Below are 17,288 nucleotides of genomic sequence, written 5' to 3' on the forward strand. Positions count from 1 at the left end.
TAGACAGGTTTCCTTGTGGTTTTGTAATTCTTTTTGTCACATTTTCACTGTGTTTACTATCTCAGCTTGATGCCTGTTGACATGCTGATTCATGTTTTAGTGTGTTAGATAGGTTTTATTCATCTAAAGGAATGAGTTTAAAGAGGTCACACCTTGTAATCACAATGGCATTTCTAGTGTGCGTAGGCCATATATCTCCTTTTAATTTAATCTCTGAAAAATGTGCAGGGATTTCTGCACCTAAGCTGTACAAATCGATAAAATTTATAATCAAGGGTGTCTAATCTCTAAACCTAATATAAAACTTCACAACTATTGATTACATGTGAAGGATCTGCAAGCTGTTAATCATGCATGAAAACATAGAGTAGATGGTGGCTTTGGAAAAGGAAATGAACTAAAAACCGTCAACCAGGTAGTCTTTATCTCCATTCCTCTGAAGCAAGCATGTTATCAGACACTTGCATTTTCTCAGATCAAATATGTCTCAAAGTATGTCAATAGCCATTATCACCTTTGAAGCTTGTATGTTATTGCTTTTTTCTAATAATACTTAATTTTTTTTTTTAACAAATATGATCAAAGTAAATTATTCTACTTAAGTTTCCAGAAGGAAGGAATAAAAGAAGGATCTATGTTGATGTTTTAAAATCATAATCTTTGCCCTAATTTGTTTGGCTTAGTAGATAGAGCAGGGGCCTGCAGACTCAAGGGTCCCAAGTTCGATTCCTGTCAAGGGCATGTTACTTGGTTAAGGGGACATTCCCAGAAGGGGGTGTGCAGGAGGCAGCTGATTGATGTTTCTCTCTCATCAATGTTTCTACTCTCTCTCCCTCTTCCTTCCTCTCTGTAAAAAAATCAATAAAATAAATAAATAAATAATCTTTATAAAGAGCTAAATGAGCCATACAGACTAGGGATGTCATTATAATGTAATTGTGATATTTTTGTTGGGGGGAGAGGGTAGAAATTCATGTCATAAAATAGCCTCACTGAACATTTTAGTAACTAAATATACTTTATAATAATTTCCCTATGTTGAACTGACTGATTCATTTAAGGACAGCTATGACATTTTTTCAAGGGAGTATGTAGTTGAGAAAAAGTTACTAAACAGTGTTATAGGGATTTGGATAATACAGGGGTTGGCAGTTTACAGGTGCATTGTGACATTTTTACAGTAAGAAAGTCACAATGCACCTGTAAATTTCCAACCCCTGTATTATAACAACAAAAACATGATGATCATAACCTGCATGTCTTTTTTCATATGAACAACCGTAAACCTATTTTTGACCATCCCTGTAAATGTATATGTATCTTTTTTGTCAGACCTATTACCTCAAAAGTAAAGAAATTCAGACTATATTGTAGATTCACTTTCATATGTGCCTAGAAAGTCATGTTAATATAAATAATTAAATTATGTTTTAAGTGTTTTACAATGATGGAGTAGGTGCTGAAAAACTGCTATTTCAATTATAGCTTTGGATAAAGTACTCACATGTCTTATCACTCGGAACTACTAACTCAACATTTAACAACTAGTATCATGGGAGCATACTGAAGAACTGAACCCGCCCTCAGAGAGCATATAGGAAATAAGACAAAACTAAAATCATTTAGTCATGTTTTTAAAGCATATATTATTATACTATCACAGTATCAGTACATGTCAAACAAATCATACTAAACTAGTGGCCCAGTGCACAGATTCCTGGGCATTGACAGAAAATTAATAGAAGAAATAATTTAATATTGCTATTCACCCTTTCGGTATAATAGAAGTGTTAGAGATTAAAGAAAATTAGTAAAATGTATTGAACATAATATATAAATTGATTAATAAATAAGCAATAACAACATGATATAACAACAAAGACATGATATAAAAACAACATTGATAAAAACAATGACTGATAAATTGATTAAACTTATTCTAATATCTCCCTGTATACCACATTAAGAGTAAAAACACTTTCAGAGTGCTTGACTAATTTCCCTTATGATGAAGTATTTATAACTTTAATTATCACACACTCTTCGAACTTGAGCAACATATAACTAACCACGTCAGAAAACAGGTTCAGGTAAGAATATTTCTAGTCTGTCTAGAGTTTGTCCTTGTGATTTATTAATAGTCATCATAAATGCTAGCCACACAGGAAACTCTCTTAGAATTAATGTAAATGGGAGGCTAGTGTCAGACGGGAACAAATCAATTTTTGGAGTCAGAACAACCTCTCCTTCCACTGATCCTGTTAATACTTCCGCTTCGATTATGTGAGGTCACAATCTTTTGATAATAATTTAGTATTAAGACCCCATTTACTATTAAGATTTCTCAGTAGCATGATGATTGTACCTACTTTTAATTTTAATTTATGAATGGCATTCTTGAAGGAGTAATACTATTAAGAAATCTGAAAATTTTCCTTCTCAGCATCATCCATTAATTGAAGGAGTCATAATTCAAATGGTACATTGTGCCAATAGGTGGTTTTCAGATGGATTCTGTCAATAATGCTGGCCTCTTTAGGCTTCAGAGGTACATTGTGCCACTAGTTGGTCTTCAGACATATTCTGTCAACCCGGCCGCTCTCTTTCAGCCTTAGAATGTCAACAAAAACAACTATGATGGACAATGACAGATTGAAACACACAGTTGTGATTGGCACCAGCAAAAGCTTTATATGTATTGCACATGTGCGAGTCAACACTTATTTTTTAATTGCCAGTGCACCTCATATGTACTGGATGTTAGTCGGCCAATGATTGGACAGGCGTACGGTTACTCACTTTGCCTTTTATATATCTAGATAAGCATGTAATGGTTCATCAAAACCTAATAATAGAGAAATAAAATTTGTAAAGTATTATTTTGTGGAAAGATCACTGATATAGTCTTCACACAAATAGTAAGGTAATTTAGAGATGAAGAGGTTGAGAATAGAGACTCAAAATGCTGAGCAACAATTAGCCACAAATCTCAATGGTGCCATAAAGCAAGCATGTATATCTTACATTTTAAAATGGTTGGATAAGACCATCTAATCTTGGCTGGCTCACAGATCTGCCCATAGACTCTATTGGCTGATCTAGACTGGCCTTTGCTGTTAACAACTGGGACAACTCAGTTGCCCCACATGTATGTTATACTCTAGAATGGATGGTGGAGGTGTAAGAGCAAGTAGGAGTGCATAGGACTTTGAGATACATGACAACCTGACAACTAGTACACCACTTTTGCCTCATTCTGTTGACCAAAGCAATTCACAAGGCAAGGCCAAAATCAGTGAATGAGGAAATGGACCCCAATCTTTGGTGTGAGGAATTGCAGTCACATGACAAACAGTGTAAATAGAAGGAGAGGTGAAATTTTGGAGCAGTCTTTATAACTACCACACAGAATTGGGTTCTTTAGGTCTCTTACATTAGCTCTTGAGGTTAAAACATTAAAATTATTTGCTTTATCTTTCAGAAAATAAACATTTCCAGAATTATACTATGGGCCAGTGACTGTGCTTGGTATCTAAAATTTTTAGAACAACCAAAGAATTAGGTAACTTACCTTATTTTGAGGAATAAAGAAAACATTGAAAATCCCCTCTCGATTTTTTTATTGCTATATATAATCCTCCAAGTTTATTTTTTTTATATATTGAAGTGCTAATTTTCATATTACATTTTTTAGCATTATGTACAAATCTCTCTACCTTCTTGCATCTGATTAGTGCTGTTTATTTCTTTTAATAAAAATATTTATTTATAGAGGAAAGGTAGATTTTTCTTATTTATTTTCATAAATTAAAAAAGTATCTTTTCTTTTTTCTATATTATATTTTATCCAAGTATTAGCAGTTATTTATAGAGAATATTTTATTTTTGTGTTTTCTTTAAATTATAAAACATAAGAGAGATATCCAATAGCAAAATGAGTTCATTGATGATAATAACATGTTTCTTATATGTAATTAAGTAAAAATGCATTAAAAGTTCCTCAAATTTTTAACCTCCATATTTTGAGAATTAGGTTTTATGAGAAGACATTCAATAGGATTTCAATTTTGGAAAAAGAATTCTCTTCATCTTGTTTTCATGTCACTTTGGTATTATGGTGTTTTAAAACTCAATTCATTTTCTTGGCATTATTGTAGAGAGGATGGCACTGTTAAGTTTATTAGAATTATCTGATGAATTTCAGTAAGACTTTTGAGAGTGGAGATGACATGTTTTGATTGAATTTGATTATATGCTTAGTATTGTTCTGATTATGCTGGATAAATATTACTGTGGCTGCAAGAGAGCTGAGAGAGCCATGCACCCCCTGTCGCTTGATAGCCCCTACGTCCAAGCATGTCATTTCAACAACACAGCCATAAAGCCCAAAGAGCTGACAGTTGGCTTGCGATTATTCCTAGACCTCAGGCTCCCTCATGTTAAGTATTAATCAACTCATCTCACCAACTTATCATTAACTCAATTTGACCCATGGGAGCAGAGATGAAATCTTTTTGGCAAGACTAATGATTTTATGAGATTGAAAAGAGGTACAGTGTACAATGTTGATTAGTCTCAATTCTCACCATGGAAAAAAATGATACAAAAAACACAAAGCATCAATGGGGAAAAGTAAAAGAATATTTTCCAAAGACCTTATTATTTTTTTTTTTTCATCTCTCAAGGGATGTCAGTGCTTCCCTTCTTACTTTTTAAAAAATGTACCTTTGTTTGAAAATATTATCTCATTTTTTATTTCACATCAACAAATATTTTCTCTGGCAGTCAGGAATACAAGAATAGAATTCACTTTCCTTGTATTTGTTTTGATAAATGGGATGGAAATTGTGCTTTGCAGTCAGCTTCTAGGATTTCTGATGAGAAAGCAGCCGGGAGCATGAAGCTCCTGTCATGCTTCAGTGTTCTTAGTCTGTGTACAGCCTTGACAAGATCTTTCTCTTTTTTTCTTAGATGAGCTTTGGGACATCTTCTATTTTCCTCTGACTGACAGCAGAAAAATAACTTTTATCATTAAAAACTGATTCTAGGGAAATCTGATCTCTGCCCTCCATTTTCTTGTAGCTGTTAAAGCTTTTGTTTTCACAGTTCTTTCATACTAACTAAAAATTATCATTACAAAAGGACATGGATATTGACCTGTCATGTCACGTGTTGTTTAGCAAGTACCAAAAAATTGAATTGCCTTTTATCTGCTATCTAAAACCACTTATTAAATCATCTTTTTGTTGAGAGGTGACTCAGAGTCAGGAGGTTTTGTCTGTACATGTTGCCTTTATTTGTCTTGACCTTCAGAAAGTTATTGAATAGTTCTTTAGTTTAGCCTCTTGAGTTGAATTAAATATTTGACACATAAATTATTACAGGCGTGGCCCCATGGCTCGATCTATTTAAAATTTAAGTATGGGTAATGATATGGTACTTTTTTATTTACCTACTAATTATATAATACTGATCATATATTTGATATGTAAATTTTTTGCCATTTTTTAAAATTTCACCTTGATTTCATATATTCCTTTTCACTATAGCAACTAGGAAATAGGTGAGAAATAAAAGAAAAATAGGAAAAGTTAGTAAACCTGGCTGATCAACATTTGGCAGAGATGCTAAAATCAGCTAATACTCACATTTCTCATTGCATACACTTTTTAAAAAGTAGATGTATTTCTAGGATTTATCAGAAATGAATGAATGAATAAGAATTTTGGTGCACATCTGTCCACAGGGCACTTAACAAGAGGAGTTAAAACTCATCATAAAGGGTAGAATGGGAAAGAAGGAAATTTTATGTATAGTTCCAGTTTTCCCCCAGGCTTATTTATTTATTTATTTATTTATGTGTATACATAAATAAAATCAATATTTTTATTGATTTCAGAGAAGAAGGGAGAGAGAAAAGGAGATAAAAACATCAATGATGAGCCCAGCTGCCATGGCTAGTGGTTGAGTGTCAACCTATGAACCAGGAGGTCATGGTTCAATTCAGTGGTCAGGCACATGCCCAGGTTGTGGACTCAATTCCCAGTGAGGAGCCAATCAATGATTCTCTCTCATCGTTGATGTTTCTATCTCTCTCTTCCTTTCTGAAATCAATAAAAAGTCTATTTTAAAAAAAGAAACATCAAACTGTGTCTATAGATTTTGCCTTATCCATTGAAACTTAAAGCAAATGTCTCCTTTATTTGATAGGTGAAGGTTCTTTCTTCTTGAGTTGCTTAGATTCTCATGGAATATATATAAGCAGAAGGATATTGCTTGGAACTCATTATGTTCTACATACGATAGGCAAACATAATTACTTGGAAAGAGAGACTATTAATGAAGGGGGGAATATCAGAATCAAAATGAGAAGTGTATGCAAACAAATACATTAATACTAGTTTTAAAGAAAACTGAATAAAGGAATAAATATTTATTGGTGTTTTATCTCGTTGTATAGGAGATCTTTATTTGTATATGCCAGGTATTTTTCTGGGGAAATCTCACTTTCTAGATACTTTTAGAACAAAGTATGGTCTAATGTAAACATGACCACTAAATTGTATTGTTGCCTAGCAGGCAGCAAAATCACAGTGTATCTGGGAATCTTAGCATGAACTTAGCTATAATTGCCCTGTCAGCTGGGAAGTGGTGCTGAAGATCATTTTCAGTCTAACTGTGGTAGACCAAAAGTGTCTCTTGTGTCTGGTAAGATAAATACTATCACAGAGCTAGAAATATAAATATATTTTTAAAGTAATTAAAGAGTCACATCTTTATTTAAGCAGACTTTGGTGCTTAAGGTAAAACATGCAACAAAAGTGATAAAATAGGTAGACTTGATACTGTCAGGTAGCATTGAAAACCTAAGCATTTAGATTCAACCAATGCTTAATTTGCATTATAAATGTATGTATTTTGTAGATTTGAAGTTTTTAATTAAATGCCCACCACAGTGCATTTCGAACCATACATTAAATACATTGAACTGGAATTTCAATTTGGACTTGGCATCTGTGTACCATGCTGATAATTTTCACATAACTGAGATTTTAATCTCAATAATCAAAATTTATATTAAAAAAAAACAAGTTGAGCTTGCTTTTTTTATTTTTATTTTTTATACTTATTTGTCTTCTTTTTCACCTACTGATTTTCGTTAGGCAAGAGCAGTGATTATCCATAGCGAGTTAAGGCGGGTGGCCCCAAAAGGCCTTGACCTTGGCCTTGACTTTAATCTTCTTTTCAAATCCATGCATTAAAGTGTGTTGTGTATTAGTTTGTTTACTGGGTAGACTTTGCCATGACCATGATTTTCATAGAGTAATTATTTTGATTAAGTTAGAAGATTAAAGTTAGTCTTGCATGAGGGAAGAATACACTTGGGAAGCAGTGATGGATGGACTCCACTCTTCAGAGTGTTTAGTTCCGCCAGCATTTTCCAACTGAATGAATATTCACCTCCCAGTTTGGTTTGGGTGACAGTGAATGGATTGTGAGACCCTAGTGTTTCCTAGGAAAAGGTAGAGATCAAGAAGGATAAATGACACCGTGAATATCCACATGTGTTCTTGCAATTTTTATCGGATACTTTTCTGCTTTGATAAACAACATCGTTACTGAGGTAATAAATGTTAATTAATATCTACGTCATTTTTTGTAAGTGGTAGTTTAGTGTTACAATTAGACTAATTAGTACACAGCGTAGCTTGGTAATACGACAAATCATAGAGCAGAACATGTTGACTCTTATCCATTATGATATATTAGCTAATCCACTTGCTCAATAATGACAAAATAAAAGACAGGAATTGGGCAGTAACAACAGCAACAACGATAAAGGCATCGTGGCTACATTTCCAGGTTTTTATTTTGTACCATGTTCCTGAGTACTATGGATTGTTGACCTTTTACACTTCACTTTTTCCATTGGTGCGTATAGCCCTTAACCAAAATCTTCAAGGATAGAATCATGAGTAAATAAAGAAAATGAAAATAAAAGCTGAGTTCCAAGTTTTCCTGGTTCACACATGTCATGATTAGTGTTTTATTTTTTTCAAGAGTATTCTTGTAAAGCTGACAGCTGCCTATGTCTCTGATTTATTCTTCAGAACCTATGCGGACCCCAAGGACTTTAAAGATTGCTGAGATCCAGGCAAGGCGCATCGCTGTGGACTGGGAATCCTTGGGTTACAACATAACCCGTTGCCACACTTTTAATGTCACTATCTGCTACCATTACTTCCGTGGTCACAACGAGAGCAAGGCAGACTGCTTGGACATGGACCCCAAAGCCCCTCAGCATGTTGTGAACCATCTGCCACCTTATACAAATGTCAGCCTCAAGATGATCCTCACCAACCCAGAAGGCAGGAAGGAGAGTGAAGAGACAATTATTCAAACTGATGAAGATGGTATGCTCATATTTTATTATTTTTTAAAAGGGGAGGGGGTTATATAATAGAAATTATATAAAAGGTTGTAATATATCCTAGAGTCCCCACAATTGAATTGGATTCTGAAATCTGCTAAGTACTATTAATAAGGTTAACTTTGGAGAAAGAGTTCACTTTTAACCAAAAAGTTTAATACTCTTTAGAATAGCATCAAATACTAAATGAAATACACCTCTACTGTTTTATGTGTTCATCCAGGGAATAAAAGTATGTGGGGCTGGGTGAGAGGGAGTGCTATAGAGTGAATTGAGGCAAAGCGGAACTGGTAATCAAGAATCATGGGTTTTTCATTATGGCTCTGGAGCTTTAGCAAATTTTTTCAGCCTCCTAGCTTTCCATTTCTCATCTCCATGAGAAAAGTTTAAATTAGATGATCTCTAAGGTTCCATTCCTTGCTAAAATTCTCCTTGAGTAGCTTTTAAGTAGGGCTACGTTTTTATTTGGGTTTCAGAAAGCAGGATGTAATTCATAGCCTAGTGTTCCCAAGTTCCCTCAAGTTCTGAGATGTAAGCTTAGATTTTGATGCCTACCAAGTATGTGATTGCCATAATATATATATATATATACATATATATATATATATATATATATATATATATATATATATATTGATACCATAGTTTCTACAAATTTTCCCTATCACTTGGAAAAGGCTAAATGACCCTGGTTTATCCTGTTATTTTTGTTGTAATAAATGGAAGTAAAAGCTCTTTAACCTATTTAGCTCAGACTTTAAAGGAAACAATATTGTCCTAAAATTATGCATGGGGTTATTCTTATACTATTTCTAAAACATCAGAGGGAAAAAAAACCTAAGACTTAATGGTAAATGAACTTTTGCCATGTTTGAATTAATCAAACATGATTACGTTTGCTATTATGTTTGAATTTGCACCTAATATATATATAAAACGCTAAGTGACTGGCTGACCAGCCCATAGATATGATGCGCACTGACCTCCACAGGGTAGATGCTCAATGCAGGAGTTCCCGAGCTGTGGTGATTGGCAGCAGCGGTTCTTGAGTGACACACCCCAGAATCATACAGGAGGGAGCCCGATTCCGGAGTGTGTCACCTGAGAACCGCCTCCTTGCAATCCTGGACCCATCGGAGGATGTTGGAGAGCCAGTTTTGACCCGATTCCTGCTGGCCAGGCCAAAGGACCCCACCAGCCATAAAGACTCTGCTCACTCTACAGACTTCCTCTAAGCCACAGTGCCTCCCTGGGTGCAGCCAGCCAGGAGGAGCCAAGGGAGGTTGGCCCCAGGGCGAATCCAGCCTGTTTCACCCAGTCCCGCCCCCTGGCCACCTTCTAATTGTATGAATCATACCTTTCAATGTGTATAAATCCTGCTATAATACATAAATACATATTCATATCACTCATGCCTTACATACATACACATACAGAAAACACACCTCAACACATGCTATGCAAGAAAAAAAATGGCTGGCAAGAAAAAAATAGGTGGGAAATGAGAAATCTAAACATAGATTCAAATGCCTTAACAAAATATTTATCTCATTTTATAAGGTGGGATAAATATTTAAAAATCTGTATTACACTACACATTCTGTAACCCAGGTTTTTAGTGACAAGAATGTACTCATGTTTTATTGCCTGCACTTAAAATAAAATTTAAAAAAAACCACATGATTTCTTAATTGGTGATTTTAGACCAAATTATATGAGTTTTAGCCATTTACTGTCAATAGTATAATTCATTTTGATGATAACCTTTGCCATGGTTTTTTTAGCTTGCCTTTCTTTCCCATAAACCAAAGAATACATTCAGGCTTATATGATCTTCTTCAAAGTGTATTAGATTTTTAAATGTATTTTGGTCTGTACATATGACTAGATTAATAATAAGCAAGTGAATTATTGTGAATTTATTTATTTATTTTATATTTACTGTTGAGAGTATTTTATATTTTAAAATATATTTTTATTGCTTTCCAAGAGGAAAGAAGAGAGGGAGAGGGATAGAAACATCAATGATGAAAGAGAATCATTGATCTCGCACGCCCCACACCGGGGGTCAAGCCCACAACCCTGGCATGTGCCTGACCTCAAAACAAACCGTTCATAGGTCAATTTTCAACCACTGAGCCACTCCAGCTGGGCAAGAGTATTTTAAATTATGTCCTGAGTTAATAATATTCATGACCATGTATAATTTTTTTTCCAGAAACATTTTCTAAAGTAAAATGACCTTATTTATTCTAATTTCAGTAATATTTTCTATGATGATTTTACTTTATTTTTTATTGATAAAAAAGAGAGGGAGAGCAATTTGTTCCTCTTATAACTTATGCATTCATTGGTCAATTCTTATATATGCCCTGACTCAGAATTGAACCTGCAACCTTGGAGTAGATGATTTCCTAACTTACTGAGCTACCTGGCCAGGGCCTATTCTAATTTTATTTTAACATATGCTTTGAAGCTTTTTAAATTGGCTTTAATGAAATTGAATTGCATATTAACATTTCAAAGTATGGTCAGGAACTAATTCTACTGTGAGGTTGTTGGTTTGTTTCCTCCCCTCCCCCTTTTGCTCTTACTACATGTAAGACTAAATGATTTAAGTACAAACTTCCTGTGACATAGTTGCAAGAAACTCAGTTTTCAAACTGTCCATGTGAGCTCCAGTTTCCACATAGACTGCTTGATGTGTCTCAGTGTTCCTGAGGGGGAACCGAATATCTAAATTGTAATCTATTGTTATAAAGATCGATGGATTATGATGATCTAATTAAGTCAGTCTTACTAAATTATTGCTGCCCTATACACATAGAAAAAAGAATAAATTATCAGCCATCTAATAAAAGAATATAATTTCATGAAAAGAATTCTGGGGATATCCATAAATCATGACAGCAAAGCTAGAATGATTTCCCACCAGAACCCTAAGGTAGAATTTATATTTAATTTATTGCATACATTTTTCTAATGCATGGGTAGAAGTTTTTTTGTATGAGATTTTCTTTTCATTTTTTTATTCCAGCATTGATAAAAATCAATATTAAGAAGTTAGGTCAGCAGAAAAACCTGGTTTTGGGGACAGTTTTTTGCTAATACAAAGCTATTTTTAAATGTACATTTATTATATTTTAAATGCTTATTTAATATAATCTTGATCCAAAACATTCATTATTTTTTCTCTTACAATTTTGAGAGTTATATTTTAAAGGAGTTTCTTATATGCAAAAAAATTTAGCTGAAACAGCTCTCAAGTAAATCAAGGCGACTAAAAGTCAGCATTCTGTCTCCATTAAAAGTTGTTGATGTGGAAATGTGAAATGACAGTCACTGCAATGTGAACAATGGTATGGTGATGGTCTTAGTAACTTTATGATACATTTATGCAAATTATAAGGACATAGAGATGTGTGCATATTGAAAGACATTGTCTTCCTTCAGTTGTAGAAAGTTATTGAATATAATTTGTTCCTATACCCTGTAGCCCCTTCTGTTTCTGTGTGTAGTTTGTAGTTCACCTAAGCACAATTCTTTTTGTCCACTATACATGCCCTGCTGCAAGATCATAGTGGGCACTCGCTTAGCCATAAATTTTCCGCAGACTTTTGCCCCTTAGAAATATGACCTTATGTACTTGAAGTAAATCCAGTTGACAAAGTAGAACATGTGTAAGAAGAGCAGAGAATTGCAGGCATTCTAATTCTAGGGAGACTATTCTCTAATTCTACGCCCTCTCTCAATGCAGAATTGTGCAAACATTTAAAATTGTCCTTATTTGTGAACAATTTTAAAAACATCCATGCCATTTTACACTATTTATGGGCCAAATTGTGTTTGGTTAACACAGGTACTAATTATATGCCATCATATAAAAATTTACTCATTAGTTGGAGTTTTGTCTCCTTCCCCCAACCACCTTCTATTGTATATATGAGGTATGGAAAGGTGAAGACATACTTTTTCTTAATTACAATTGTAACTAAATCATTTGAGTAGAATGGAAACTACAGGTACTCTCCTGGGAAACAAACTAATGCCCATGACAGCCCCATAGACTATAAAATTGCAAATAGGGGCCTTGATCAATTACATAGTCTGTGCCAATACTGTGGACTGGGTGTGGGTAGGGGCCAGGTGGACAACTGGATGCCTTTGGTTAACTTCCCTCTGAGCCCTCAGCTAACAGATGCATGAACAGATCATCTGAAGTTTAGTGTTGGCATCTTTTTTGTTTACTATGGGTTTCTTTCCTTTATGAATTTATTATTAATATGCCCAATTATGTTGGCTGTCCCAGAGGTCACAGCATCATTCATCATCTCCTTGTAGACTGGAATAAATCTTACTCTTTTGACATTATCATTCAAAATTTCTTGATGCTGCTAGCCACGATGTAATGCATTTCCTTTGATCCAGTGATTTTTAAGTTATATCAAATCCTCACAAAATTGCTTTATACTCTGAAACTGCATTTCTAGATAATGTCATGTGTGAAATTCACTGAAATGCCATATTAAGGAAAAATATTAATCAAAAACCATACTTGCCCAATATTAGGTCAATATTTTCAAATAAAAACACATTTTAAGCAAAGTAGGATGGAGAGGATATAGTTTTAAACCTTAATGGAACAAAAAACTATGCGAATTTAAATAAAATATATAGAAAACTATGTACAATAACAAAAGTTGCTTATATTTTGCTAACAGAAGCTGACATGTCATTCTTTGCTGCCATTGGGTATTGTTAGTTATATGACATTTACAAATAGGACTGGAATGAAGGTTCCTCAAATCTTGACATACCTGGGGACACTTCAAAACTAGTTACATGGATTGTTGAGTTCTAAACTAGTATGATGTTTTCAAGCAGTTTGAATCTTAGCTTTAAGATAGTGAATTTCATTTAAAAGGCTGAAATAATGATATTTGAACCTGTTCATCTTAGCAGTTTTAAAAATATATAATCAATGTGTCTTCTTTAAATTATATAAATTTAATAAGTGTAGCTTTAAAAGTCAGATTGACTATTGAGGGGTATTTCTTTATTTAAAAATAGAATATTTATTATCTTATATAATCCATAAATAGGGTAGGCCTTATAGTTGAGCAGCAACTCAGTGATTCAGAAATATCAAAGAAGCCAGGTAGTCTCCATATTTGTGGTAGGCAATCCATACCTTGTTTCAGCTTTGGACTAGTTCTTCTGGTCACAAGATAGCTGCCAATAGGAACATGGAAAAGCAGTGCCCTTAATTTCATACAATAGGAGAAAGGGAGAGAGAGAAGATAGAGAGATGGTTGGGGAGAAGGGAGAAATGTCTTCCTTGGGGAAGGATGTCTTCCTTAAATATGAACTATAAATGTTTTCATTTACTTTGGTTGAGCCAGTTTAGATTATATGTCCATTTTTATGATCATTTAGAGTCACCAGCAAAATGCTATCCATTGATTTGCTTTGATTAATCATAATCTATGCTCTGAGTTAGAAATGGATAAACTTCCTGAATCAAATGGGTTATATGAGAGATCCATGGATAGTTGAGCAGAATTGGGATTCTCTTCTGAAGGAGGAGTGATAAGTAGCCAATTGACAGGGTTCCCTACACAAACCCACATTATGCCATTTCTTGTTCCCTGTGATCTCCTTGGTAGTTCAGCAACTTTGGTAACAGCCTTACAACTTGGCAGCATAAAGAGTGTGGAGTCCTGTGGACCTGAGTTTTAGCCTTGGGTTTGCTGTCTTCTAGTTTCCTGATTTCAGACACATGAGGCCACTTCCTTGAGCTTCTGTTCCCTTATCTGTTAAGTAGCTTAATGTTGCTGATGGTGGAGCATTTCAACTCGATACTATATAATTTCACTCTCTAGTCTAAAGAGTGTTCTTTATTTTGTTTCATTATTGCGTGAACTTTGTTTATAGAGACTCTTTTGGGTCTTATAATCTTCCAAATATCTTTCAGGAAAAAACAGCCTTGTTCATGAAACAAATCACAAATAAGATTTTCAAGTTATTAGAGGCCTATTAAAGGAGTAAATTAGTTAATTTATTCAGCTCTCTAGGTGATAGAATATATTTTTTGAATAAAAATAATTTTGCAGTTGTATATATATTATCTGTATTAGAAGCTTAAAACCGATCATATAAGCTTATTTTCTTTTTAAAGACATTTTATTTATTTTCAACTTAGTTGTCTAGCTTCTATAATGTGCTTTTTCTGTTTGTTTGTTTTTTGTTGTTTGTTTGTTTTTTATGTAAGAAGTTTTATAACTAAATATATGTATTTGTAGTGCCTGGTCCTGTACCTGCCAATTCTCTTCAAGGAACATCCTTTGAAAATAAGATTTTCTTGAACTGGAAAGAGCCGATAGATCCAAATGGAGTCATCACCCAATATGAGGTATTGGGAGGGCAAGGAAGTTAATGGAAATGTGGATTAAAGGGAGAGTAAAAGGAAAAGGGAAATAGGGGAAAATGAGTGAGGATTAAGAGAGCCGGGAGTCCTCCCTTCTGTCTGGGGCATCACTCCAGTAGCTCCCTCCTACCCCTCATAGCAGGCTTCACACCGCTCTGCATGGGCATATACAAATTAACCTCCATTTTTGTTAGGTTAGTTTGCATACTCACTCTGCTTGGCTGTGGGTGTAGTGGAGTGATGGTTAATTTGCATGTTTCTCTTTTATTGGCTAAGATATATATTATAAACCTGACTATATTTAAACTTTAAATATAAATTATCATCTTATTTTAAAGTATAATATTTTTAAAGAATAAAAGAATGGATTATTTTAATTATATAAGTGTGTAGTTCTGTTCCTGCATAGTCAGTGTTGATTAAAGCATAAAGTGCTTACATTTCTAGTGGCTACAGAGTGCATCATGGGGATGGGACTCACTAATGCATTCTTATAATTTGTGAGTATATTAGCATACTTAAATACCATTTACATAAAAAGTATGTAAATTGGGCAAAGTATAGATTAAGTTAATTAAAACAAACATTTGTTGAACATATTCTGGATTTCATATGCATTAAAATATTCAACTATAAGATTATGTATTTCTACTTAAGTACACTTTTTTATAAAAGAAAATAAATATGTATTGGTCTAATCATGGAGATAATAGATACAGGATGTAACCATATCAAAATGAGAAGGAAAGGACTGAAATAAAAATGTGATTCACTCCACAAATACCCTTGAATGCTATCTTATTTAAAAGGATTTATGTAAAATTTATTATGATATACTGGATATATAATAGGAAATATATTTCTTAAAACAGGTTAGCTACAGCAGCATAAGATCTTTTGATCCTGCAGTTCCAGTGGCTGGACCTCCACAGACTGTATCAAATTTATGGAACAGCACACACCATGTCTTTATGCATCTCCATCCTGGAACCACATACCAGTTCTTCATAAAAGCCAGCACTGTCAAAGGCTTCGGGCCAGCCACAGCCATCAATGTGACAACCAATATCTCAGGTATGTAAATGAGAAAAGGATCGATTTGTAATTGTATGTCACAGAGAATCACATATACAATGAGTATAGTTTGTCTCACGTATTGAATCCTTAATATTATTCATGAGAGAAGGCACTTCAAATAATTATTTAAATACAGATTTTTCTTGGTTATATGTCCAAGCCCAAATGCATCTGAACTAGTCAGTTTTAATCAACAGTGGTCTTTTTTAAAAATTACATCTTTATTAGAAAGCTTTAGAAGTTTAGGCCAAAATTATTATAGGCCTATTTTATATATATATAAAATAGGCCTATAATAATTTTGAGGAGTTGTTAATATGGTATCAGATCTTTACTAAAAAATTGATTTCATTCAAGATGATCCTTGCTCTGCTGTCTTAGTAACATACACCTTTGTCTCTCTCTGCTCCATTTTTACTGAGATTCTGATTATTTTAAACAAATAAGAGCTTTTCTATCTCTTAGAATCTCACATAAATTTACCTAGATATTACAATGGCAGTGTGTTAGGTTGATAAACAAATACAATTACATTTTCAATATGTTATGCTCATAGTTTCATAGTTTACATTTGACTAGATTGTTTACAGATGTGACTTCTTCAGTCAAGTCATCAATTAAACCCTATTAAATTTTTTTGCCAGAAATTAGCATTGTAAAATGCCCCAAATCCAGCTTATATAATTCTGTATATAATTTGTTTATGGTTAGTAAAATAAGTATATATTATATATATAATGAGTTAACACTGAAAATATTAACAAACTTAATATATTAAAATACTAATTATGCATTTCTAAGTTTTTCTTTTAATTCTAGTTGTATATAAAAGTGGTACAATATATTATTAAAAATTTTCTACCATTGTTCTCAATTGGTAACATTTGCATCAGAAAAAAGCTACTTAAATTTTAAGTCCAAAATTTTATTTGGAAATATTTTTAAAAAATGCAAAACATTAGAAATATATATCATGAAAAATTAACTGTTCCAGTATGAGCTATAATTTCTTTAAAATATTTTTGTCACTTTACTAGAAAATATATGACTTTGTGATTCCATGATATAGTGAGACATGCTGCCTGCATTCCAGAATTAGCATGAGTATTATAAATAACTAATATCTTTCAACAGAGATATCTACAGAATTTTCATAAATTTGTGAAACTGATAGCATTGAACAAATGGATCGTAATTAAAGACTGAACACCCATTTAGCATTTTTTTAAATTATTTTATTGCACTTCCAGTTGAAGCAACATGTATACATGGATACTCGATTTGAATTTTAAAAACTTGGTGCAACCACTATATCTTGGGAACACATAGTACTCAAGCTCAGGCTGACAAAAT

At 33.5% G+C, this 17,288-nt stretch overlaps 1 protein-coding gene across 7 annotated transcripts in view; it reads left to right on the plus strand.

The window, feature by feature from the left end:
- PTPRK (protein tyrosine phosphatase receptor type K) overlaps nt 1-17,288 on the plus strand; it is a 449,847-nt gene that overhangs the window by 341,150 nt on the left and 91,409 nt on the right. For all 7 annotated transcript variants that reach the window (XM_084889601.1, XM_084889599.1, XM_084889603.1 and 4 more), the window contains exons 8-10: nt 8,112-8,414; nt 14,734-14,843; nt 15,731-15,932. In XM_084889601.1, coding sequence (XP_084745727.1) covers nt 8,112-8,414; nt 14,734-14,843; nt 15,731-15,932 — 615 coding nt within the window. The remainder of the gene's footprint in view (nt 1-8,111; nt 8,415-14,733; nt 14,844-15,730; nt 15,933-17,288) is intronic.

The sequence above is a fragment of the Pipistrellus hanaki genome, assembly GCF_964339955.1.
Source record: "Pipistrellus hanaki genome assembly, chromosome: 7".
In the NCBI taxonomy this organism is placed as follows: Eukaryota; Metazoa; Chordata; class Mammalia; order Chiroptera; family Vespertilionidae; genus Pipistrellus; species Pipistrellus hanaki.